At 46.9% G+C, this 24,379-nt stretch overlaps 2 protein-coding genes and 1 non-coding gene across 3 annotated transcripts; 1 reads left to right on the top strand and 2 right to left on the bottom strand.

Moving 5' to 3' along the window:
* Positions 1 to 5,531: 5,531 nt before the first annotated feature.
* On the bottom strand, positions 5,532 to 11,885 carry Airim (AFG2 interacting ribosome maturation factor). Its single transcript, XM_090335194.1, has 5 exons — positions 11,697 to 11,885; positions 11,242 to 11,519; positions 9,612 to 9,791; positions 7,536 to 7,654; positions 5,532 to 7,440 (listed from the first exon to the last, which is right to left on the bottom strand). Exons 2-5 carry the CDS (start codon positions 11,514 to 11,516, stop codon positions 7,403 to 7,405), a joined length of 612 nt encoding a protein of 203 aa, XP_090191320.1. The 5' UTR covers positions 11,517 to 11,519; positions 11,697 to 11,885; the 3' UTR covers positions 5,532 to 7,402.
* Positions 11,886 to 12,107: 222 nt separating this feature from the next.
* Positions 12,108 to 23,123, top strand: Cdca8 (cell division cycle associated 8). Its single transcript, XM_090333802.1, has 10 exons — positions 12,108 to 12,409; positions 12,524 to 12,652; positions 14,545 to 14,585; positions 15,901 to 15,973; positions 16,797 to 16,876; positions 17,817 to 17,878; positions 19,137 to 19,232; positions 20,388 to 20,514; positions 21,079 to 21,165; positions 22,571 to 23,123. Exons 1-10 carry the CDS (start codon positions 12,316 to 12,318, stop codon positions 22,613 to 22,615), a joined length of 834 nt encoding a protein of 277 aa, XP_090189928.1. The 5' UTR covers positions 12,108 to 12,315; the 3' UTR covers positions 22,616 to 23,123.
* LOC150062082 (small nucleolar RNA SNORA51) lies at positions 12,793 to 12,923 on the bottom strand. Its single transcript, XR_016536066.1, has one exon. It is a non-coding gene; the product is annotated as a small nucleolar RNA SNORA51 (small nucleolar RNA).
* Positions 23,124 to 24,379: the final 1,256 nt, after the last annotated feature.

Raw genomic sequence — 24,379 nt, 5'->3', positions numbered from 1 at the left:
CCTGGGGTTTGGCTGGACCAGCAGCCACCACTTCCGCCGGTGTGGCAATGCTGGGTGGATCTGGGTCTGCGAGTGTGTGGGGCTGGGGTAGGGAGGATGCTCTGCCCAGCCTGGCCTGGGGCTCTTTGCCTTTGGAATGGGGGGCAGGATGGGGTCTCTCGTCTTCTGTTTCACTTCCATCGTCCAGCCCTGCTCCTAGACACAGGTAATGAGGAACCACTCTCCCTCAGCCCAGGAGGTACCTGTCAGAGGACAAGAAGAGGCTCCGCCTCCAAGCCTTCCCCGTGGGAGAGGATCAAACCTACAATTGGGTACTAGGCCTTATCCTAGTGCTTTGAGTGGATTAGCTAAAGCTCTTTTGGTTTTTAGAATAGCTCAATAAGCCAGGTATTACAGGTAAGAGAGATGAAGCCCAATGGTGACAGTCCCTGCTGCTGGAACCAGGATTATGCCAAAGCTGGAGATCTTTCTAGGATATCATTGCTTTACTGGAGGTCACAACAGCCAGCCAGCTTTTCCAGAACCCAAGGCTACCCGGCTCACCCCACCAGGTGGAACAGGGCCTATCTCCACAACACCAGGCAATGCCAAGGGCCTCTGTGGTTCACCTTCCAGGTGGGCTGAACTCTTCACTGAGCTGGTGAAGATTTAAAGATGGGCATGAAAATATAAAGAGATAGAGAAATACAAATAATGGACTAAGAAAGGGTTTGTTTGACTAGGGGAAAATTTGGGGTTTGGAAAGAATGAATCTCCTTTCCTATAGTGGAGGAACATTTTTTTCTAGTAGAGATGAGTTCCTTCTGGTTCCTCCTCAGGAATTTCTTTTATGTAGAGTGCACTGGAAGGTGGTAAGAGTCCAGGAGCAGCTGACAATGATGAGTTGGCTTAGCAGGCACCTCTGTAGGGCCTGTAGAGATAACAGAGTTTGTTGTATAGTAAAGATTGTTTGTAATCAGAGACCTGGGTGGCAGGGAGCCTTTGAAAAGGGGCAAATCAGAGTCCTCATCAATGTCACTGAGAGTTTAGCAACCTGCTCTGCTTAAACTTGGTCTTGGAGGAGTAAAGGTCTGGCCAGAGCTCTTGGATGGACGGCTGTGGGCTGTAGGACCAGTGCGAGGCCTTGCTTAAATGACCCATGACAAAATGAACAAGCTGGCCCCCTGTTTTAAAAAAAACAAACTACAAAAGATGATGATCTTCAAGAGGTCAAGGGAACAGAATTGAAAAGCAGGTTTAGGGACCCTTCTAAGCCTGGACCACACACCCATAAAACCAGCCAAAAGAAGGAAGGAGGCCATGACGGGGGCCAGCCACGGGAGTCTTTAACAAAACAGTGGTCTCCTATATGAAGAGAATCCATCAATGCACAGGCGGATAACAGAGCCACAGTCAACCTTTTTTTTTTTTTTTTTTTTTGAGTCTGACAGCATGGTCTATGAAAGCTCTTGGTGGCTCTCACCAGTGCTCAGTCTCAATTCCAGCTTCCTCTCTCAAGAGTCCAGGTCTTGCTTGCTTGGGAAGAGAGAGTGGGGTTGATTTCATCTTGGTGTTGGGGAAGCATTGACTGTCGGGAAAGGATGTCACACTTGAAGACTAGCTGGGAAAGAGGCCTCTGAAGCTGCCTCTTAAATTTACAGATCTGACAACCAAGAATAGGAGACGTTGGCAAGTACAAAGGGTGATGGCCCAGAAAAGAATCAAAGTAGTAATAATGGGCTCGGTTGGCCCCGTCCCCCAGGATCCCCGCCCTGGGGTTCATGTGATGAGAAGCCTGATGTTTCTGCTTTAGCAATAGGATCAAAACCATCTTTCCGAGTGACATAAGCCAGGAGGTAATTTTTAGCCCAGATGTAACTTTCTAGTTCCTTTTTTTTTCCTACTCCTCATTTTTCAGTTGTCTTTAAAGAGGCCGCAGAGAACTGAAAAACAAATCCACGTTTTTTTTTAAAGAGACAAGTGCAAAAATGCAAACGGGGACAGAGCCGCCAGTTGGGCAAAATGTGCCTGAGAAACAGCATCGTTCTGTTTGGCAGGTGCCGGGGATTTATGGTTGAGTTTTGTAGATGGTTCATCATGTTACAAGCCAGCTCAGGAGACCCTCATAAAACTCTGCTCCTATGAAAGAACAAACTAGCTGATAAAAGTCATCTGCTCCCTATAAACACACCCTGGGGACTACAATTGAGTGGTGGATTTATTTATTAGTCTGGGCTCTCTGAGCAAATTAAGAACTACCCCCACAGAGTTTGAATCAGGAGAAGCTGGGGGTACAGCGCATCACTGGCTGCTCGCAGGGTAGCAGACAGGCCATGCTGCCTGTGATTTACTTTATTGGGGAACAAGGGCATGTTTTTATTTTTGCTCAGGGATATAGTCTCGAACTTCTTATTCTCGCCTCTCACGATAAGCACTAGCCATCATCCTCTCCATCACCTGTGCACTCACTGCATTCTTCATGACAGAACACCTCCCAGCAGGCAAGAGTCTCTTATTTACCTCTGTATTGCCAGCGATTGGGGCTGGGCTGGGACTCAGGGAGACTTCAGGCTGGATGTGGCGGATTTAAGTTCTTACTGTCCCACTCCAAACAGCACAGATGGAGCTGTTAGGAGAGCAATGCTGAGTTCTAGCCATGCATGCACTGCAAAGGGATGGAGAAGAGGTACAACGAGGAAGGGAGGAAGGCCAGTTTCTCTCCCAGGACAAGGTTTGGAGCTGCCATTCTTGGCCATCCCCCATCTGGCCATTTTTCTTCAGGATTAAAAGCAAAAAGGAACCGTCCTGCAGCCGTCTGTGGGGAACTAGTGAAGAAGGCAGATAGTGCACGCCTTCTCAAATGTGTAAACTGGGTGTACAGAACCCCAGCTCGAATGTGCCCTACCAAGTACCAGTCTCAGAAAAGTGACTTTCCTTTGCACTATGCAGAAGCCAAGGAATGTTCCCGGGATGATGGGGAGGAATGATGCCTGGAAGGGTATTTCTTTTGCCAGTCCTGGGACTTGAACTCAGGGTCTGAGCACCATCCTTGGGCTTGCTCTAGGATAGCACTCTACCACTTGAACCACAGCACCACTTCTGGCTTTTGCTATGGATGTGGTAGCAAGGAATTGAATCCAGGTCTTTGTGCATGCTAGGCAAGCAGTATACCACCAGGCCAAACTCCCGCCCTCATTTCCTTTTTTCAGGACCAGGCATACAGGCAAAGTGTAAGACTAGCAGACAACTCCATGAGCCACTCCAACCTCTTTGGCTATGGGATGAGAAAAGAGAGTGATTGGCAAGCTTGCATCTGTTCCAGAAAGGAATTAGGACACTTTATGAGCCACTGCCAAGCCAAATGGGGGTAACTCTGTGCTGGACGAATATCCTTTGCAAGGCAGTGATGTGGGGGGAAAAGCCAGGTACAACTTCTTGCAGCATCTTTGATAAGCTATGGAAACAGAAAACTCATGTCTGAGGTTCCCTGCCTGCTTATGGAGATAAGCATTTATTATAAAATACAACAATGGAAGCCAGGCACAGTGGCTCACACCTGTAGTCCTAGCTACTCAGGAGGCTGAGATCTCCAGTTAACCTTTAGAAAATGGGAAGTGGGGCTGTGGCTCAAGGGGTAGGGCAGTAGCCGTGAGCTGAAGAGCTCAAGGACAGTGCCCAGGCACAGAGTTCAAGCCCCATGACCAACTGGGAAAAAAAAAAAAAAAAAGGAAAGGAAAAGAAGTGACATTAAAAGTATGGACAGGGTGCAGTGGCTCGTGCCCGTAATCCTAGCTCCTCAGGAGGCTGAGACCTGAGGAATGTGGTCTGAAGCCGGAAATGCAGGCAAATAAAGCTTTGAGATTCGTAACCTCAAGGAATATCAAAAGGATAAAAGTGGAAGTTGTAGCTTAAGTGTTGGAGCATCAGCCTTGAGCAATAAAGCTAAGCAAGAGTGCCAGGCCCTGAGTTCAAGCCCCATTATTGCATAGATACACATACAAAACCAACTAGAGTATGGCAGAGCTATGCACCGAGTAGGTGACTAATAGCTGTTTAGTGAATTTTGATCGCTCAAATGTATGCAAAGCCCTTACGTACTTTTCTTACATGAACCTAATATATCATCTTCTCTATTCTACAGACAGGATAAGTGAGCAGTCTGAAAGGAAGTCACATAGCTAGAGGCTGAGTGAGACTTCACCCCAGGTCTAGGTGAGAAGCAATATAACAGGCTTTCCCGAGTCAATTATGAACATGTTCCTTCCCCTCCTTCCTACTCCCTTCCCATAGGGAAACGGCTGCAGAAAGGAGCCCAGGCTTGGGCAATCTGGAAAGTACCTAGCTTCTCATCCTTTTTAAGGGCAGACAATTAGCATGGTCACCATAAAGCATTGGGCAGGCAAAAGTCTTTCTCTTTATAGCCCAAGTGGCCCACTGGCTTGGGACAGCTCATACTCTGAGAGCAGAACATTAAAACTAATTTGTGAATATAGTCAAGACAAGGATAGAAGAAAAGACAAGGCTGGGAATGTGGATTAGTGGCAAAGAGCTCACCTAGCATGCATGAAGCCCTAGGTTTGAGTCCTCAGTACCACATACACAGAAAAAGCCACAAGTGGTGCTGTGGCTCAGGTGGCAGAGTGATAGCCTTGACCACAGAGAGGCTCAGGGATAATGCTCAAGCCCTGAGTTCAAGTTCCAGGACTGGAAAAAAAAAAGAACAAAAAAGAGAGAAGCCAAAATTCTTCATTTTGTCCCAGTTGACTGTATTTCACTCTGACTCAACCAAGGGAAACAGAATTCTTGCTCCATAAGTAAGAGGCATTACCTAGTGAGGAGACAAGTAGTCTCAGCGTGGTGATTGCCCTAAGTTAGTGTTTTACTTAATTCTGGAGCCCATACTGGAGCTTGAACTCAGGGCCTAGGTAGTGTCCTTTAGCTTTTTTGCCCAAGACTGACACTCTACCACTTGAACCTCAGCTCCAGTTACGGCTTTTTGCTGGCTAATGACAGTTAAGTCTCACAGACTTTCATTCCTGGACTGGCTTCAAACTAAGCTCTTCAGCTCTGCTAAGTAGCTAGGATTACATGTGTGAGCCATTGGTACCCTGCTAAATAGATGGCATTTTAATAGCAGAAAACTATGAGGGAACTAAATAAAAATTACAGTTACTACTAAGCAACATTTCAACTTATGTTACTTTTTAATCATTACCTGTCTCAAAGAAGGCTCAAGAAGCCTTAAGTATACAAACACAAGACAGATACAGCTGAGAAATGCAGCATGATTTTGTATGTACACATCATATGGCATATTTACATACTTGCAGATGGCTAGAATGTTGCTCGGCAGTGTCATCTTAGGGGCCAGCCTCATGTATTAGTCCTTCATTAACCATTACACTTGTCTATACATACCTGTATACTTATATGCACACACACACACACACACTTCATTTGCAGGACCAAATACAATGTACGAGTCAGGAGCAAGGGCTCTTCACAATCTGACTCATCTGCCCGTTTCCTACAATTGGTCAATTCTTCTCTGAGCTCTGCTTACCTGCTACACTGAACTGCTACCATTTGCCAGGTCTAGGGTATATACTCAGGCTTTATCCCAGGACCTAACATGAGTCTGTACCCATGCTTGGCATGGTAACACACACCTGTTATTCCAGCATGCATGAGACTGAGGCAGGAGGATCATGATTTTGAGTCCAGTCTAGGCCACACCGAGACTGTCTCAAAAATCTCAGGGCATGGGGACCAGCTCAGTGGCAGAGCACATTCCTAATCTGCACAAGGCCCAGCGCTATACCCTGCATTCAAATATCTTGAGTTGTTTTATTTGCAATTATTATGTAAACAATTTTTCTAATTTCTGGAATAATATATAGCGCTTGATTAAGTTACCGAAAAAGTTGGCAATGGTGTATTTCTGTGTAATATTTCAATTTTTCACAATCTGAATGTATTCCCTTCATAGCCAGACAGCATGGAAAGAAGACCATGGAAAGCATTTTATGTGTAAAATGTAAAATCGCACATAAAATGTAAGCTATAAAAGGCATAATACATTTGCATATAATATAAATGATGGCATATAGTTGTATTGAGTGTTTTTGTGGATATGAACCACAACCATGCTATACATGAAATTTTAAAAAAGACAATTTAACAATAACTTATTTTTTTAATTTTGTGAATGGACTTTGAAAGGCTATCAACTCTGATGGAGTATTGTTCTACATTTAGATCTTTTCTTACATTTCTTTAAACACAAGAAAAACACACAGCTATTTTAATTTTGAAAACCGTCATACTCCAGGAGGTCCCATTCCAGTTGTTAGCCCTTAGCTCCCTCAAAGACAGTTTCCTTTAGGATTCATGCTGTGCCATCTCCCCCTAGTGGCAAGTTCAAGAAACAGAAATTGGCTTGATTATAAGGAAATTTAAAATTGCTCAAACATTTTAAAATATTTTCCATCAACATCACTTTGTCCTTTCATTTGTATGTGAGGAATGAACTTCGGGCCTCACGCAAGCCAAATATGCACTCTACAATTGAACTACATCCTCAGACCCATTCATTTCTATCATCGTGAAGTCAGATACCGTCATAAACAAAACTAAGACCTGGTGTCAACTAGACATAATTTTTCAAGTAATGCCAGGGGCTCCCTGCTACTCTGGGCTTTGGACACTGTGTTCATCAACACAGCCTTTCCTGTTTTCTACCATCATCCTCTCTCCCTGAGCCTCAGAAGAGGACAAGCAGTGGCTGTGTAACCTCAGCCATGATCTGACATGGAGAGTCCCTGGCGATATCTACTAGCAAGTGTCCTTGAGATCTAGTCCTTCTCAACATGATGGCCTTTGTTTGTCTGGTTGTTTGAATTTTTTTTTTTTTTTTTTTGCCTGTCCTGGGGCTTGAACTCAGGGCCTGAGCACTGTTGTTGAGCTTTCCCAAGGTTAGCACTCTATCATGTGAGCCACAGCACCAGTTCTGGCCTTTTCTCTGGTACAGAGGCATCGAACCCAGGGCTTTGTGTATGCTAGGCAAGCACTCTACCACTAGGCCACACTTATGGCCTCAGCATGATGTTTTTTTTTGTTTTTGTTTTTTGCCAGTCCTGGGCTTGAGCTCAGGGCCTGAGCTCATTGTCCTTGGACTTTCTCAAGGCTAGTACTCTGCCACTTGAGCCTCAGCACCACTTCCAGCTTTTTTACCTATGTATGTGATACCGAGGAATCAAACCCAGGTCTTTGTGCATGCTAGGCAAGCACTCTACCAGGCCAAACTCCCAGCCCAGCATGATGTTTTAAACACATCAAGCTGTTACGTTGTTTCTTTAGAATCTGTGGTCCCATCAGCCTTCAGTTGTGAGGCTCCAGGCCTCCAGATAAATACGCAGTTTCTTTACTCCTTCAGGAAGAAGGAAAAATTCAATAGGGTATCTGGAATAGAAAGAAAGAAAATTTGACAGGTTACCTTGCCAGAGAACACAATCCTTAGAGTTAGGGAACGGGGATGTAAAAGAATGAACCAGTACCTTCCACAAAGTCCTGGTGCTCATCTTCTGAAATTTGGTCCCAGGCCTTGGGTAATGCTTGGATGCCTGCCAAATCTTCCCACTGGATTGAGGAGAAGAGGTACTTTCTCTTCAGGTATGTTCTGGGAAGTTAAGGACTGCTCAAAAAGAAAACAAAGAGCAAGGCACCAGTGCCTCATACCTGTAATCTAGATACTTCAGGAGTCTGAGATCTGAGGATTACAGCTCTAAGACAGTACAGGAAACTCTATTAGACTCTTATCTCTAATTGATCACCAAAAAACTGGAAGTGGAGCGATGGCTCAAGGTATAGCACTAGCTTTGAGTGGAAAAAGCTCAGGGACAGCACCCAGTCCCTGAGTTCAAGCCCCAAGACTGGCAGAGAGCGAGAGAGAGCGAAAGCGAGAGCGATCGAGCGAGCGAGTGTGTGTGTGTGTGTGAGGAGAGAGAGAGAGAGAGAGAGAGAGAGAGAAGCCAGGAGGCACAGTAGCTCACACCTGTAATCCTAGCTACTTAGGAGGCTGAGATCTGAGGATCAAGGTTCAAAGCCAGCCCGGGCACAAAAGGACCAGAGACTCTTATTTCCAGTTAACCTCTAGAAAACAGGAAGTGGGGCTTGGCTCAAGGGCAGGGTGGTAGCCTTGAGCTGAAGAGCTCAGGGACAGCTTGAAAGCCCCATGACCCACCAAAAAAAAAAAAAAAAAAAAAAAGAAGAAAAAGAAAGAAAAGAAAATCTCTTGCACAAAGAAAGAACCCTGGTCAGCAATGGGAAACTACAGGTAAATGTGTGCTCACCATTCCACTTTACTATGTGGCAGGACTGACCTGAGCCACGAGTGTTTTCTGGGCAACTCTAGTGCCATGGTTCTATGCTACAGGGAAGAACCTAGTACTTCACTTCCCTGAAACTCATAGAATCAGAAACTGAAAAGGAAAGTGAGTTGAAAGACAAACCTCAGTGATGGTTCAAAGATGAATACATCCATGTTAGAAGAAAGCAGAACAATGCCAGGAGTTTGGCCTAGTGGTAGAGTGTTTGTCTAGCATACACGAAGATCTGGGTTGGATTCCTCGGTACCACATACATAGAAAAAGCCGAAGTGGTGCTGTGGCTCAAGTGGTAGAGCTGTAGCCTTGAGAAAGCCCAAGGACAGTGTTCAGGCCCTGAGTTCAAGCCCCAGACTGACAAAAAGAAGAAGAAAAAAGAAAGAACATTCCAGCTGGCAGGAGAGACCAGCATGGGGAGTGGGGAAGCATGGAGAAGAGAGGGAAAAGCAGCCTTCCAGGGCAACTGACATATACAAAAAGTGTGTGAGTCAGAACACAGAGAACACAGAAGACCAAGGTAAGGATCCTGAACCTTTGCCTATGAGTCACAGAAGCCACTAACCATTCTGTATGAAGTTCCTGGTCAAAACTGGACTTCCTGCACACACATGAACAACTGCCATTAATTGGAAACAGGCTAGAGGGAAGAACACCAGAGACAAACTGTTGGGAGCTACCAACAGCTGATTAAGAGTCCGAATGAAGCCAGGCTGGTGGCTCACTCTTGTAACACTTTTTAGGAAGTATTACCTGCAAAGCTGAGAGCAACAGGATTGCAGTTCAAGGCCAGTCAGGGCAGAAAAGTTCACAAGACTCACAAAAATAATCTTTGCTCCAATGCCACTTTCTCCTAATACCTGCTTTCACGATCCTATTTTAAACCAAATATCACATCTCCACTTTATTTTTTTCCATAGGACATATAACGCCATCTCGCAACACCTGTATCAAAGCCTAGCATGTAAAGTATTTGAGGCCTGTAATCCTAACAACTCAGAGACTGATATCTGAGGATCACACAGTTCAAAGCACAAGAAAGTCAGACTCATCTCCAATTAACCACCAAAAACTGGAAGTGGTACTATGGCTCAAGTGGCAGTGCAATAACCTTGAGCTGAAGAGCTCAGGGACAGTGACAAGGCCCACCCAAGTTCAAATCCCACTCTCACCAAAAAATAAGAATGCAGGACTCTAGGTTCAGGAACAAAAGATACCCAAACTATATAGTTTTCTGGACACAAAGGATATGAATACCGATAATGTCTCTCGATGTCTTGCAGCTGTTCCAACATGTCAGACACAGACAGGCTCACATCTGAGAACTGCAGGACAGCATCGATGCCCACCACACCTGCGTGTTGCTCATAGGTCTGGAACACTTGCTCCACATGGTTGCTTACAGTGTCACGCACCTTGAGAAGGATGGCTCTGGGGAAAAGATGATGACATGAAGCAGTATCACAGCAGGGGTAGGAAGTGAGCTTCTCGACCCGGCACTACTGGTGTTTGGGATAGGATGGCTGTGTTGTGGCAGGCTGCCCTGTGCACTGCAGGATGTTTAACAGAATATCTAGCTTTAATATAGTAGGTGACAGGAGTAAGCCATGCCTTCTTCAAATTATGACAATAATGCCCTTCTCATGACCAGATGCACCTCACAGGAAAATCCCTCTCAACAGAGCCCATGATCTAAAGAGATTGGTGATTGGTGGTAGTACCTGGGAGATAGAGGTGGCTCAAGAATTGATAACTGGGCGAGGAGTTTGGCCTAATGGTAGAGTGCTTGCCTAGCATGCATAAAGACTCGGGTTTAATTCCTTGGTTCCATATATATAGAAAAAGCCAGAAGGGGTGCTGTGGCTCAAGTGGTAGAGCTCTAGTCTTGAGAAAGCCCAAGGACAGTGCTCAGGCCCTGAGTTCAAAGCCAGGATTGGCAAAAAAAAAAAAAAAAAAAAAAATGGAGAAGCTAACTGGGTCCTTTTTCTGTGTATGTAATACCAAGGAGTGGAACCCAGGGCTTCATGCATGCTAGGCAAGCACTCTACCACTAGGGCACACTCCCAATCCAGTAACATTTTTTTGGCCAATCCAGGGGCTTAAACTCAAAGCCTGGGCACTATCCTTGAATACTTTTTGCTCATGGCTAGCGTTCTGTCACTTGAGCCACAGCATCACTTCCAGCTTTTTCTGCTTATGTGGACTGAGGAATTGAACCCAGGGCTTTGTGCATGCTTGGCAAGCACTCTTAACTAGGCCATGCTCTCGGCCCTAACGTTATTTCTTTGTATGAACCTACATATGTTTTAATCTTTACCCAAGAAATCTTACCAAGATCTGGATTCTCTCCCCACCCTTTTCTGCTTTTGCAACTCAGCTTAACCCCTTACCCTACCCCCACACTACCATGCTTGCCTTCTGACAAGAGAAATACTAGTAGATAGCTTTTCTTTCTTTCCTTATTCTTTTCCTTTTTTGTCGATCATGAAGTTTGAACTCAAGATCTAAGTGCTGTCCCTGAGCTCTTTACCTCAAGGCTAGCACTCTAACCACAACCAGCCTCAGCGACCCTTCCGTTTTTTTGGTGGTTAACTGGTGATAAGAGTTCCAGTCGAATTTTCCTCCCCAGGCTGGCTTTGAACCGCGAACCTCAGATCCCATCAGCTTCCTGAGTAGCTACAGATTACAGGCATGAGCCAACAGGCCCGGCTAACTGATGACAGAGGTCCCACAGCAACTTAAGGAAAGGAGGGGAGTGGGCGACACATCAAAATGCTAAGCTGTTAAGGAAGGAGAAAGCCGCCCTTCTGACCCATGCGAGCTACTTATGACACTCATGCTTAGGATCTTTCCTTCAAGAGGGAGCGCCCAGGAGCCTTACAGCCTTGCAGCTAGCTGGTCCTGGACGACGTCCGCAGAGTGCAGCTGTTGGCGCCGGAGGCGCTCCTGCAGGTCGGGGAAGGCCCGGAGCGCCGGCACATCCTTAAAGCGCAGGCGCTGAGCTGCCTGCATCTGCTCTGCCAGGTTGCTGAGCGAGTGGAGGAGGGGCCGGCAGTCCCGCACGGTGTCCAGCCACAAGCCCTGCTGCTCCTGCACCACGGGGAAGCACTTCCTCAGGGCCTCCTGCACAGCAAGCAAAGGCTGTTCTGCAGGCATCCTCTGGTGGAAAAGGTAAAACAACAAATAAGAGTCAGGGGCAAGGGCGGTACGGGGGGGTCCTGGGTCACCTGTGGGAGCCATTGCCGGCCCCGTGGGAGGGGGGCTTCCGAGTCCCATCAGATGGACACCCTGGCCGGGCATGGTCCGGCGGATCTGTGAGGGTCTCCGGCTTCCCACCTCAGGAATGGGGCCGACGTCCTCGCAAGGCGGGCCCTCTGGAAACGGGACAATCTCTTGCTTCCGACTGCGGATTTTCAGGTGCCCAGCCTTGTCTACCGCAGCGCGCGGGTCTCGTCTCCTTTCCTGGAAGTTGCCCAGTTGCCTCCCCTCAGGAACACTTAAAGCCAAGGACCTGCCACCAAACCACAGCACTCGCCACGCACGCCCTCCTCCGCGCAGGCTCCAAAGCGACTACGGAGTTGGGGGCGAGGCACTACCTAGTAAAGCCGCCAGGGCGTCTGGGAGCTAAAGTCCCCCTCGCGGATTGGCTAACTGAGGCGGGGGAGGCGGAGCCTCCTTGCGATTGGACGGCGTCCTAAGACGGCACGTTCCCATTGGCCAGCTGGTGGCAGTGCAGTTTGAATCGGGCGGCGGTTACCAGCAGAGCCGCTGCGGCTCCGCGGCGTCGGGGAGAGTCAGTTCTTCGCTAACTTCGGGTCCGGAACTCACCCTGACTTCTTTTAGCCGAGATTCCAACGGACGACTGCCGTGTGTCCTCTCCGCTCCCTAGTTTTCCTTCTTCCCGCCTCCGCCTTTGATCCTTGGGCCTCGGCGTCCGCTCTCCCGCCCGCCTGCCATGGCTCCCCGGAAGGCTTACAGCCGGGCGGCCAAGACCAACTCGCTACGGAGCCAAAAACTCGCCTCCTTCCTCAAGGACTTCGATCGTGAAGGTGAGAAGCGGGCGTCGCGGCTCCCCGAGGCCGTGTGGGCGGGGGCGCAGCGGGCGGGGGCCGCGGGCAAGGCCGCACTCACCTGACCCGCTGTGGCCTGGGTCGCTCTCGCAGTGCAAGTGCGGATGAAGCAAATCGAGGCCGACCGGAAGAACCTCCTCAAGGAGGTGGACAACCTCTACAACATCGAGATCCTGCGGCTCCCCAGGGCGCTGCGCGACATGAACTGGCTGGAGTACTTCGGTAAGAGCTGCTCGAGGGGGTCCCGCTCCCCCCATCCTGCCAGCGCGCCCACACCCCGCCTGCCTCGGCTGGTAGTCCCACTCTAGTGCCCGTGATGGCCTTCAGAAAGGACCCGCTCTGATGTCCCCTTCTCCCCCGCCGCCCCTCTCCCCATTCGCAATACTCATTACCAGGCCCAGGGCCCTGGCTCAGTCGCATGTGGAGTCGGTTTACTTTGTCTCCTCTTTCTATAGGGTCAGGGTGGGAACTGATCCGTAAGCACCAAGAAGCCTAATGGCTCCTCTTAAGACTAAGCTCACGCGTGGAGCAACTGCTGCTCCACCCCTCTCCCATTACATCCCCCGCCCCTCCCACCAATGGCACTTAACTGCCATCCAGTACTGGACCATTTTCTCTAAAAGCAGAGTAACAAAGAGTTTAGGTTTCTTATCTTTGCTTTTATAGTTCCAAAACAAGTATAGTGAAGGACTGTATGCCAATAAAATTTTATTTATGGACACTCTGAAATATAAATGTCCACATTAGGAGCTATTTGGTGTGTGTGTGTGTGTGTGTGTGTGTGTGTGTGTGTGTATTTGTGTTATACTCAACCATTTACAAATGAATGAATAAATGGTTTGTTCATGAATAACTTACAGATACTATCTATTGAGTTATCCTAAGTTACATTCTAATTTTCCTAATTAGTAATGACCCAGGGTGTAGCTTTTTCCCTAGATAGAAATGCAAGTTCTGCTCACAAAGAATTTAATTGTTCCGGTGTACTGTGCATGCACACACCAGCCCTGGGGCTTGAACTCAGGGCCTGAGCACTGTCCTTAGGTTTTCTCAAGGGTAGTGCTCTACCACGTGAGCCACAGCACAATTTCCAGCCTTTTCTATGTATGTGGTACTGAGGAATTGAACCTGGGTCTTTGTGCATACTAGGCAAGCACTCCACCACAAGGCCAAACTCTCGGCCCATTCCTGAGCTTTTTTACTCAAGGCTAGTACTCGATCATTTGAGCTACAGCTCCATTTCTGCTGTTTTTGTTTTTGGTGTTGTTTGGTTTGGTTTGGTTTGGTTTCTTGGTAGTTAATTGGAGGTAAGAGTCTCACAGGCTTTTAGGCCCAACCAGCTTTGATCTCAGCTCCTAAGTACTGAGGATTATGGGTGTGAGCCACCAGTTTAACAGTTCCTTTTTATTGGTACTAGAGAATGAACCCAGGTACTCATTTTTTCAAAGTTGGACATGTGTCAGTGACAGTGCTAGCTTCTGGAATTACATATTCAACTACATATAAGTTTTCTTAGGCTGGATGGGCATGGCACCAAATGTTTTACATTAACATTAATTTTATCTTATCTGTTTTAGAATGACAACATTAAGGCATACTGTACTTTTGGTGTCATAAGCTACTTAGTAGCAGAGGCTTCATGAACCCTAGGCATTCTGTTTGTAAAGCTTGAGATCTTAACTTTGTCATACAGAATAGTGAAGGTGTCTAGGTTTTATCCTATACTAAATCTCACAAAGCACCTTTCCTTTAAAGGGGGGAGAGGGGAATCAAGCTTGGAAAGAGATTAAATTGTGAAGTTCTTAGACCTAGAGTTTAATCCTATCCAGCTTTAGAACGTAACCTTTAATCCTAGTTTCTTGGGAGGCTGAGATCTAAGGACTGTGTTTCAAAGCCAGCTTGAGCAAGGACTCTTAGGTCCAGTTAACCAGCAAAAAAATAAAAATAAAAAGCCAGAAGTAGAGGTATGGCTCAAGTGGTAGAATGCCAGCTTTGATTCAAACAGCCAAGCAAAAGTGCAAGGCTCTGAATTAAAGCCCCAGTACTGGCACAAAAAAATAAAGGAAGAGTGATTTATTATTCAAGTCTGATAGTAATATTTTTTTTGTTGTTAGCCCTTGGAGGAAACAAGCAGGCCCTGGAAGAGGCAGCAACAGTAAGTTACCTTTTTTTTTTTTTTTTTTTTTTTTTTTTTTAATTTTTGAGGTGCATTGCTTTTATTTTAATCCATTCATAAAATCCGTCAGTTGGGTTGTTCACTGTGGAAGTAGTTTCATCATGCTCAGCTCCAGTGGCTCATACCCATAATCCTAGCTACTCAGGAGGCTGAGATCCAAGGATCACCAAGATCACGTTCCATGCCAACCTGGGAGGAAAGGTCCCTGAGAGACTTTTATCTCCAATTAGCCACTCAAAATATGGAAGTGGAAGCCAGGTGGTGGCTCACACCTGTAATCCTAGCTACTCAGGAGGCTGAGATCTGAGGATCAAGGTTCAGAGCCAGCCCGGTGACAAAAGGACCTGAGACTGTTTATATCTCCGGTTAACCTCTAGAAAATGGGAGATGGGGCTTGGCTCAAGGGTAGGGGGGTAGTCTTGAGCTGAAGGGCTCAGGCCTAGTTGAAGCCCCATGACCCACACACAGAAAAAAAGGAAGTGGAGTTGTGGCCCATTTGGTAGAGGGCAGCCTTAAGCACACAAAGGCTCAGGTACAGCACCAAGGCCTGAGTTTAATCCCCGGGATTAGAAAAAAAGAAAAAGGAAAAAGTTTCATCAGGGGGCATTTTTAGTTATGTCAAACACTAAGAACATGAAGTCCAAATGAGTGCATGTCGGTTACTGCTTATAACAAAACCCTCCACCCTTGCCTGAGGAGGCTGAGACCAGGGATCACAATTCTAAGATAGCTCTGACAATAAAAAATTTTTTTAAAAAAGTACATGAAACACCAATTAGGAAAAGCTGGGCATAGTGGCATACACCTTTCATCCTGGCCATGGTAGGAAGTGGGGTAGGAACATAATGGTCCAGCCTAGGTCTGGTGGAAATAGGATTGTATCTTGGAAATACCAAAAGCAGAAAGAGCTAGACACATGGTGCCTCCAGCGTGAAGACCTTCATTCAAACCCCAGGACTAAAAAAACATTCACACTTTTGAAAAGCACGTACACACACACGAGCACATTTATACACGCATAAACTTTCTTCGGAGGAGCTGGAATGATAATGGTACTGGAGAGGAATGACCAGTCACCTTTAGGGAGAGACAGAAAGCAGAGAAGGAGCACAAGCTAGATGCAAGTTATTTCTAATGTTCTAGGTCTTGGACTGTGTGCTAGGTTTATGGAATGAATGGTCACTATTTTGTGTTAGTAACATTTAACTTTTGTCACCTATATGTTGTAATTTTCAATTTGGTTTTCGTTTTGTTAAATTCGGTTACATATGATGATGGCTATGTTTGGTCACAGGCTGATGTGGATATCACAGAAATAAACAAATTAACAGCAGAAGCTATTCAGGCACCTCTGAGATCTTCTAGAAGTAAGTACTGGTTACTTTTTGTTTTCTGTGTCCCCTGCTCCCCCCCCCCCCATGGTCTGGCCATGTAGCTTAAGCTGGTCTCCAACTTATAATCCTCCTATCTCTGCCTCCCAAGGGACAAGCATCATATATGATTTTTTTTTTTTTTTGCCAGTTCTGGGGCTTGAACTCAGGGTCTGAGCACTGTTCTTGGGCTTTCTCAAGGCTAGCACTCTACCACCTGAGCCACAACACCACTTCCAGCTTTTTCTGTGTAGGTAGCACTGAGGAATCAAACCTGTGGCCTGGAAGTGAGGGCTACCCTTCAGGGCACCTTCTTTGATCAGGTCAAGAAACACTGCTCTTCATCAGAGTTACCTCATAGAGTGAAGAAAACACAGTGGGGGTTTGCTGGGTTTGCTTTCTTAGTGCCACGCTCCAGTCCTGCTTCCTGATGTGATGATAGAGTGGAACTAGAGTTCCTCAGCCATATACTTAGAATCAGCTAGTTTTACTGTCTGGAACTGAACACATTATTTTTGTACCCCATTGATCAGTGGACTTCAGCCACAGAGTAAACTCAGCTAGGATCATAGGGCTGAGCCAACAGTGCCTGGCTTTTAAATTTTTTCCCTGGTACTAGGTCCTGAGCCTGGGGCCTCAGCTGTTTCTTGGCTTCCTTACTCATGGCTGATACTCTTATCATTTGATGCACATCTACATAGCCTTGAGTGTATTTAGTTATATCCTAAGATTCTATGAGTTCAAGTTCTTATGAGAAATGTGAATGCCTGAAAGTTTATTCTCATCAGAAATAACATGCCGCTAAAACTGTTTCTTATAGGACAGAAAGTAGTACAAGTGGATGAAATAATAGAGGAGGAAGAAGACGAAAATAAACATAAAAATCTTCAAACTACCAGGGTAAGTAGGAGTTCACATTAAGGGGTAAGGGCTTGCAGGAGATAAGCAAATAGAAAACATAATGGAGCATAGTCCTGCCTTCCAGAGCTCACAGTTTACACTGTGAGTACAAAACCATAGTGTTCCTCTGACGTGGTACAAAATGGGTGGAACAATGAAGAGGAAGCTAGCAGGGCCTTCTCTCCCTATAGGACACAGCCAGTCCTTTCACAGTGTGAGACCTTCCACTAACTAAAGGGTGAGAGGCCAGGCACCAATGACTCATGCCTATAATATAACTCTAGTTACTCAAAGCTGAGACTGAGGACCCCAGTTTGGAGCCAACATGGGAAGAAAAGTCCACAAGAGCTGGGCATGGTGGCATCCTAGCTACTCAGGAGGCTGAGATCTGAGGATCGTGGTTCAAAGCCAGCCCAGGCACGAAACTCCATGAGACTCCAATTAACCACTAGAAAATAGGAAGTGGCGCTGTGGCTCCAGGACAAGGGTGGTAGCCTTGAGCTGAAGAGCTCAGAGATAGCACCCAGGCTGAGTTCAAACCTCATGACCCACTAAAAAAAAAAAGACCAATTTTGAGATAAGTTTTATAAAGTCGTGGATAGAAGCCAGACTGCTACCAGTTCTAGAGAGATTTCCCTTTAATCTTGGCCTAGGTCCTCTGTTTAGAAGAACCGCCTAGTATAAGTTCCTAGCTGATTGATGGACCTTTTTTCTTGTTTGATTTTGGTTTTGAAACAGGGTCTTGTTATGTAGTCTGTCCTCCTACCTCAGTGTGTCAAGCGCTGGGATTCCAGGTGTGTTCTACTACGCCCAGCTGAGATGGACCTTCTGCTCAATATTAATTTCCCTTTTTAAGGCTGGCCTCCCCTCCCCAGTTCTTTCTAATCTTCCTTTCCCCTTTGCTGGGCTTGATTGTGACTGAGTTTGATTGTGACTTTAGGTCAAGAAATGTCCTCCATCCAAGAGAAGTCAGTCCATACAAGGAAAAGGCAGAAGCAAAAGGTAATGGTTTTTCCAAAGTCAGATGTGTTGTTTGGTTTGATTGGAGAACTCTGTTCAGCATGGCAGAAATCAAGTCAAAGGGGCTTTGATAACTGATGTTTGGGTGGCGTTTCTATGAAATCATGGAGTATCCGAGCTGGAGGAGCTTCTAGAAATGGTCTAAGTTAAAACCTTCCCCTGTTCGGCTGACATTCTCTATCCTCCATTGTATTTTCAAAATGCAAATAGGAGGAGGGAGGCTCAGAATGAGTAGGTGTAGTTAGCTGTACATTACATTTAGTTGCCTGACAGTACAGAGCTACTCCAGCATCAGTTACAAAGTGGCTGTTACCTGCCCATCATTAGCTTCTTGAAATGTTCTTGCTCAGCCTCTTAAGACTCCACTGTAAGTCATTAGGAGAAGGGGGACAGCTTGTAGAGTAGGCTTAGAGGTGCAAGTCTGTGGAGGAGGGAAGTCCTCCCTACCCTGGGCAGATGTTAACCAGCTTCCCTGTAAGAGGACTGCCATGCCAGCCAGGGAGGGAGCTTTTGTACTGTCAAGACAGTGCAGATGGGCCAGGAGTTTAGTATAGTAGCAAAGTGCTTGCCTAGCATGCACGCAGACCCGGGTTCAATTCCTCAGTACCACGTTAAAAAAAAGCTGGAAGTGGTGCTAAGGCTCAAGTGCTAAGGCTCAAGCTCTAGCCTTGAGAAAGTCCAAGGACAGTGCTCAGGCCCTGAGCTCAAGCCTAAGTCTGGCAAAAAAAAAAAAAAGTACAGAGGTGGTGCTGGAGACAGGCTACCTGGTTCAAGTCTAGCTCCTCTGTTTTGGGCTGTATTATCTTGGACAAGTTTTTGTGGTTTATAGGGCTTGAATTCTGCCTGGATGCTGTCCCTGAGCTCTTCAGCTCAAGGCTACCACCCTACCCCTTGAGCCAAACCCCACTTCCCATTTTTCTAGAAGTTAATTGGAGATAAGAGTCTCAGGTTCTTTTGTGCCTGGGCTGGCTTTTCAGTACCTTGATCCTCAGATCTCAGCCTCCTGAGTAGCTAAGATTACAGGCATGAGCCACCACACCCAATTGGACAAGTTCTTTAAATGCCACAAGCATGAGTTTTTACATGTGTGAGAATGGTATACTGTTCACATTCTGGGATGGCAGGGAAGGTCACATGGCTGGGCACAGGTCATCCAGAGCAAGTAGCATGGGACACATGAGTGTTGTCATGTAAGTGCTGCTGGGAGTTGACATACTTTGTGTTTGTTTCTTACCTACAGGTCAGGCTATTGCAACACTGTAACCCCAGCTGCGAGCAGATTAGAGGTGTCTATGGTGAAACCAACCCCAGGCCTGACACCCAGGTTTGATTCCAGGTGAGTTCTATAACCAGCACTCAGGACTATGTAGAAAATGCTCTCAAGTCCTTGGTTAGGGAAGCCTTGGAATGTGGCAGCTGTCTGGGCTTCCCAGTGCTTGCCTCTTCTGTGAGTGCATGTTCACCCATTTTCAACAGCAACATGACACATATGGGCACACGTGCACATTAGGCACACTCTAGCTGGTACTGGAGCTTATACTCCACACTGGCACTCTGGTTGAGCTTTCTCCATTCGTGGCTGACGCTTGACCACTTGAGCTGCTCTACCACTTGTGCTTTAGCAAATGATAGTGTATCTGATGAGCGATCTGCCACCTTGGAGACCTCTGCATGACTCGGTTGGCCTGCTCTGAAGGCTTTTTGAAGCTGTGTGGGCACTTTCCTATACCCTTGGGAGAAGGAAACACGACGGCACCTTTTTAGAGAGCAGGGTAAACAAGATGATGACTGCATGCGTTCATACCTTTGTAAGGCTGGCTGGCTAAGTAGGAACACTGGATAGCCTGTAAGAACTTCATCTCCAGCGGGTTGACGAGACGAGTGTTCTCTTTTATCCCGTTTCCTTTATTCATGTGGAAAGTTTGGGGACACAGATCAGGGATTAAGAATGGTTACCTTGCGGGGAGTGGAGCAAGGGAGGGTAGGGAAAATGAGGAAGAGTTACTTTCCACTTTTTATTTCCTACTTACAATTTTTTGGGTAAACATGTGGCAAAATACATTTCTGGGGATTCAAGTACAGCATTTGAACTGGGAGGAGGTTAGTTGGGAATTAGCCTCATGGCATAATCTGAATCATCCTCCTTTGACCCAGGAAACTTCTGTTGGTTGAAGCATTTAGCCACTGCTGGAAGCACATTATTAACCAGTTTATTTCTGGCGCTAGATGGGAGGATGACTGGCACCCATACGGAGTTGTGGTACTAAAATTGGCATGGGTATTTTCGAGATGTATGTTTGATAATTAAATCTCCTTTCTCCAGCTGTGTTTAGTCATTCCTGCTTTAAAAATGTTTTCCCTAAATTTAAAATTTGCCATTTAGAAATGTGGGATTTGAGAACTACAGCTTGAGACCAGAGGGGGCTGGAGGGGCTCATCACGGGTGGTGTCAGAGTCTGCCAAGCATCCTCACAGATTTTCTACTTCACAGGGTCTTCAAGACCCCCGGCCTCCGCACTCCTGCGGCCAGAGAGCAGATTTACCACATTTCAGCCAATGGCAGCCCTCTTGCTGACAGCAAAGAGATCTCCCTCACCGTGCCAGTGGCTGGCGGTGCGGTAAGTCATTTTCCAGGGAGCCAGGCCACAGAGCACTGCTCAGTGAAGCGTTTGTCTTCCCTGGGCACTCATCCCACCCCCTCCCTCACAGTCCTTTCAAGTGGGCTGGGGCCTGATTTCCACATATCCACAGGACACAGCCCCCTTTTCTGTCCTAGGCTGGGAGGACATTTGCCCAACTCTCTGTTCCCTCTGTTCACCAGCTACCATTTGTCTACTGAGGACAGCAGGCCCTAGTGGTAACCTCTGTGACCCAACGCAAAAACAGCAACAGCAAAGAGCCAGGAGAGAGCACAAAGACGTGTACACGTGGTCCAGAAAGGGCAGAGGAGCTGTTCCTTCTGCTCTGCAAAGCTGAGGGATTCTGAACAGGTTGAGCTTGCTTTCTGTGAGCTGTAAAGAGCGATTAAGTTGCTGAGCCTGGTTCACATGAAGGGATCAGGGCCACAGTCTGCATAGTGCTATACTAGTGATCCACTGGCAGTACTAATGCCCCTCCTACCCCTTGCCACTTCTCCACCCTGAAGGTTGTACCTGTCAACCAACCCATTCTCTCTTCTACAGAGCATGCGGTTACTGGCAAGTGATTTGCAGAAGATTGATATTACAGAGCTGGGGCCAGAGGCCTTAGGAAACATTAAGAAGCTCTCAGTAAGTCTCATAATTATCGAAACATACACCAGTCTTCAGAATCTATCTCTCTTGGTTTAGCATCTTTTTTTTTTTCCTTTTTTGTGGTAATGGGATTTGAACTCAGAATCTTGTCATTTGCTAGGCTGGTATTCTACCACTTAAGCTATACCTCCAGTCCTGCTTGCTGTTTTTGTTATTTTGGAGATGGAATTTAGTGGACTTTTCTGCCTGTGTTGGCCTCAAACTGTAGTCTTCGAGATTTTAATCTCCTGTGTAGCTAGAATTACATGCATGAGCCTCTGGCACCAAGCTTGGTTTAGCTTTCTTTAGTTCTGTATTTTAGGTATGGGCAACTACTTGACACTGCTGTTGATCCAAGTACTGCAGTCCAGGAAGGAGTAGGAAGAGCAGGCTTTCCAAGTGGTGAAGCCAGCAGTTGAAGTTAGGGACTTCACTCCAGCACTCCCCTGGCTTTGCAGCTCAGCACTCAGTCCTCTGCATATCTCATCTTCTTTCCTAACACATAACCTTCTAGGCCCTTAGTTCAACTCTCTCTTCATTGATTTCTATGTCATTTGGGGAGTCTCATTCCAGCTAGTAACTTTATGGTCTAGCTCCCTCCCTGGTCAGTCAGTCTTGGGTATGGATGGGAGTACTTGGTATAGGCATGGTGCATCACCTGCCCTATAACCCCACAGTCTGTGAAGGGTACACCTCAGAAGAGACAGGGGTAGAACTAGATTCTAAAACACTCAGATATCTCTCTCCCTTCCTTCCTCCCTTCCCCTCCTCCTGTTTCTCTCCCCTCCCTCTCTTTCCCCTGCTAGTCTCTCCCCCTCTCTTCCCCTCTCTCCCCTCCCTCTTCCCACCTTCTCTTTCTCTCCCCTCCCTCTCTTTCCCTTGCTAATCCCTGCTTCTCTTTTCCTCTCTCTCCTCCCTCCTCCCCTTTCTCACTCCCTCTCCCCACCTTCTCTCCTAGTAACAAGTGTTCTCTAGCAGTACTGTTAGGTTGGTTGTGGGGCATGAACTCTGGGCCTGGGTGCTGTCCCTGAGCTCTTCAGCTCAAGGCTAATGATTTACCACTTGAGCCACAGCACCACTTCCAGTTTTCTGGTCGTTATTTGGAGATAAGAGTCTCACAGACTTTCATGCCCAGGCTGTCTTTGAACCACAATCCTATCTCAGCCTCCTGAGTAGCTAGGATTATAGGCATGAACCACCAGCACCTGGCTTTGTTCTGAATACTCTTGATACTTCGGTTTTTCAGGTGAAAAATGGATTTTCAGAAGGGTTAATGAATATGGAATGCAGTGAGTAGAGGGCTAAAGTTCATAGGACTCACGCTTGGGTTGACTGAGCAGCTGACTGGAAAAGCATGCCCCTGGCACCATTTTCCTTGAATGACCAAACGTCTCCTTTTCAGAGCCGTCTCTACCAAATCTGCAGCAACCTGGAGACCCACAGATGAGAAGATGCCAGAGCCAGAGGCACAAAGCAACCCCAGCAGCAGACTTGCAGGGCTCCCCTTCCTCAGTGAGCTGTGGACTCTTTCACCTGCTTTGCCCGGTGGTTCTGTCCAGCTGCTATGGACATTCTTCATGTTTATCCCTCCGGGTCATTAAGCAAAAGTTGCCCTGAGGCAGCTTCCCCCCTTGCCCCTGTGTCCTTGGGAATGTGGACAAGGAAATTGTAGTCTAGGGTCTCACGGGGACTGGGCACCGAGAAAGCATGTCGGAGCTGTCTGGTGTGGCGATCTCTCCCGCCCAGCCTGTGGACGGCAGAGCGCCTCTCCTGTGGGGAGCACTAGGAGGGTGCGCGTGAGTGTGACTTCTCTAGTGACCTCTGTTCTGTATTTTTAATTCAGTCCTGTACAGGCTTAGTTGTTTTTAAGTTCTGTCTTTATGAGGCTTTTATACACACTGTCTTTCTGAGTGATACCTGTTTTCAATAAATTTTGTTTTGTTTTTAAGTCACTATTCAGACTGTCTCTGCATCTCTGGTTGTACTGTGTGCCATGGGGCAGTTTTGATGCTGGATCTATTGGAGTGGGGGTCATTATGGGAAGTGTGTAACCTACCACACCAAATCCATGACTTCAGCTCTAAGCAGATTCCCCCATGTTTTCTGTTTTGCTTTTGTTTTTGTCAGTCATGGGGCTTGAATTTGGGTTCTGGATGCTGTCCCTGAGCCTCTGTGCTCAAAGTTAGCATTCTACCACTTGAACCACAGCACCACTCCCAGTTTTTGAGTGGTAAATTGGAGGTAAGAGTCTCACAGAGACTGGCAAAAAAAAAAAAAAAATCTCATAGACTTTCCTGCCCAGGCAGACTTTGAATCATGATCCTCAGATTTCAGCCTCTTGAGTAGCTAGGATTATAGATATGCCACTGGTACCTGACTTTATTTAGGAACTAGAAATTTACATGGGAGAGGACACCATGTCCAACATCTATCCTAAACTTATAGAGTGAAGTCTCAAGACAGCCCAGTGTAGAAGATTTCTCAGCAGCCACACTTCTCTAAGGCTCTAGGCTCAGGTCTTTGCTTCCTAGAACTCGCTACTCCAAAATGACCCACGTGAAACTCTGAATCTTCAAAGAAGACAGCCTGAGGTCATTATAGCTTCTCAAGGAGAAGCTCTTTGGCAGCCTTTTAGCCCAAGGACAGCATTTGTCAGAAAGGTTTCTCACTACAAGGAGCTTCTGCTTTCTCCCTCCTCAGGGCAGCATTGAGAGGAGCCTGACATCAAGGCAACACTTAGGACCCAACATACTTTATCCAGAGCCTTCCATTCATACCACTGCCTAAGTCAACCTCCTTATAGGAAAGCAGGATATAGCAAGTGCCTAATTGATGACTGTGACCCAGGTAGGGCAGGCCTCTGTGCTATAAAAGGGACTGGCATGGAAGGTGATGAGTTCCCGGTTGGACTGTCACAGGACTGGATGATGCAAAGAAGATACTGGGAAGAGATGGTAGCCACAGCTGAGAGGGGAGGTCTGAGCAGCTTCTCAGCTCTCAACCCTGCCAGTGCATGTTTCTCCCCACTCTCAGGAAGGCACTTCCTCGCTAGGGTGCCCAGCATGAATGCTACCCATGCCCCCAGACCACACTGTGCCATCACTCCCCAGACTGCAGCATTTTTTCATGGCCAGCGTGGGGTCAAGCTACCTCCGCAGGGTTCTGAGATGCACTTTGGTATCTTGCCTCCAAACTACTCAACTCTTAGAAC

The sequence above is a fragment of the Megascapheus bottae genome, chromosome 6, assembly GCF_031878675.1.
Source record: "Megascapheus bottae isolate mThoBot1 chromosome 6, mThoBot2.hap1, whole genome shotgun sequence".
Classification (NCBI taxonomy): domain Eukaryota; kingdom Metazoa; phylum Chordata; class Mammalia; order Rodentia; family Geomyidae; genus Megascapheus; species Megascapheus bottae.
This window is presented reverse-complemented; position numbering and strand designations above follow the sequence as displayed.

Coding starts and splice junctions, on each gene's coding strand:
- Cdca8 (XM_090333802.1), top strand. CDS start 12,316: ATGGCTCCCCGGAAGGCTTACAGCCGGGCGGCCAAGACCAACTCGCTA. Junction 12,653..14,544: donor GAACTGGCTGGAGTACTTCG/GTAAGAGCTGCT, acceptor TTTTGTTGTTAG/CCCTTGGAGGAAACAAGCAG. Junction 16,877..17,816: donor AAAATCTTCAAACTACCAGG/GTAAGTAGGAGT, acceptor TTGTGACTTTAG/GTCAAGAAATGTCCTCCATC.
- Airim (XM_090335194.1), bottom strand. CDS start 11,516: ATGCCTGCAGAACAGCCTTTGCTTGCTGTGCAGGAGGCCCTGAGGAAG. Junction 9,792..11,241: donor GACCAGCTAGCTGCAAGGCT/GTAAGGCTCCTG, acceptor TCTTTTCCCCAG/AGCCATCCTTCTCAAGGTGC. Junction 7,655..9,611: donor GAGAGACATTATCGGTATTC/ATATCCTTTGTG, acceptor ACTTCCCAGAAC/ATACCTGAAGAGAAAGTACC.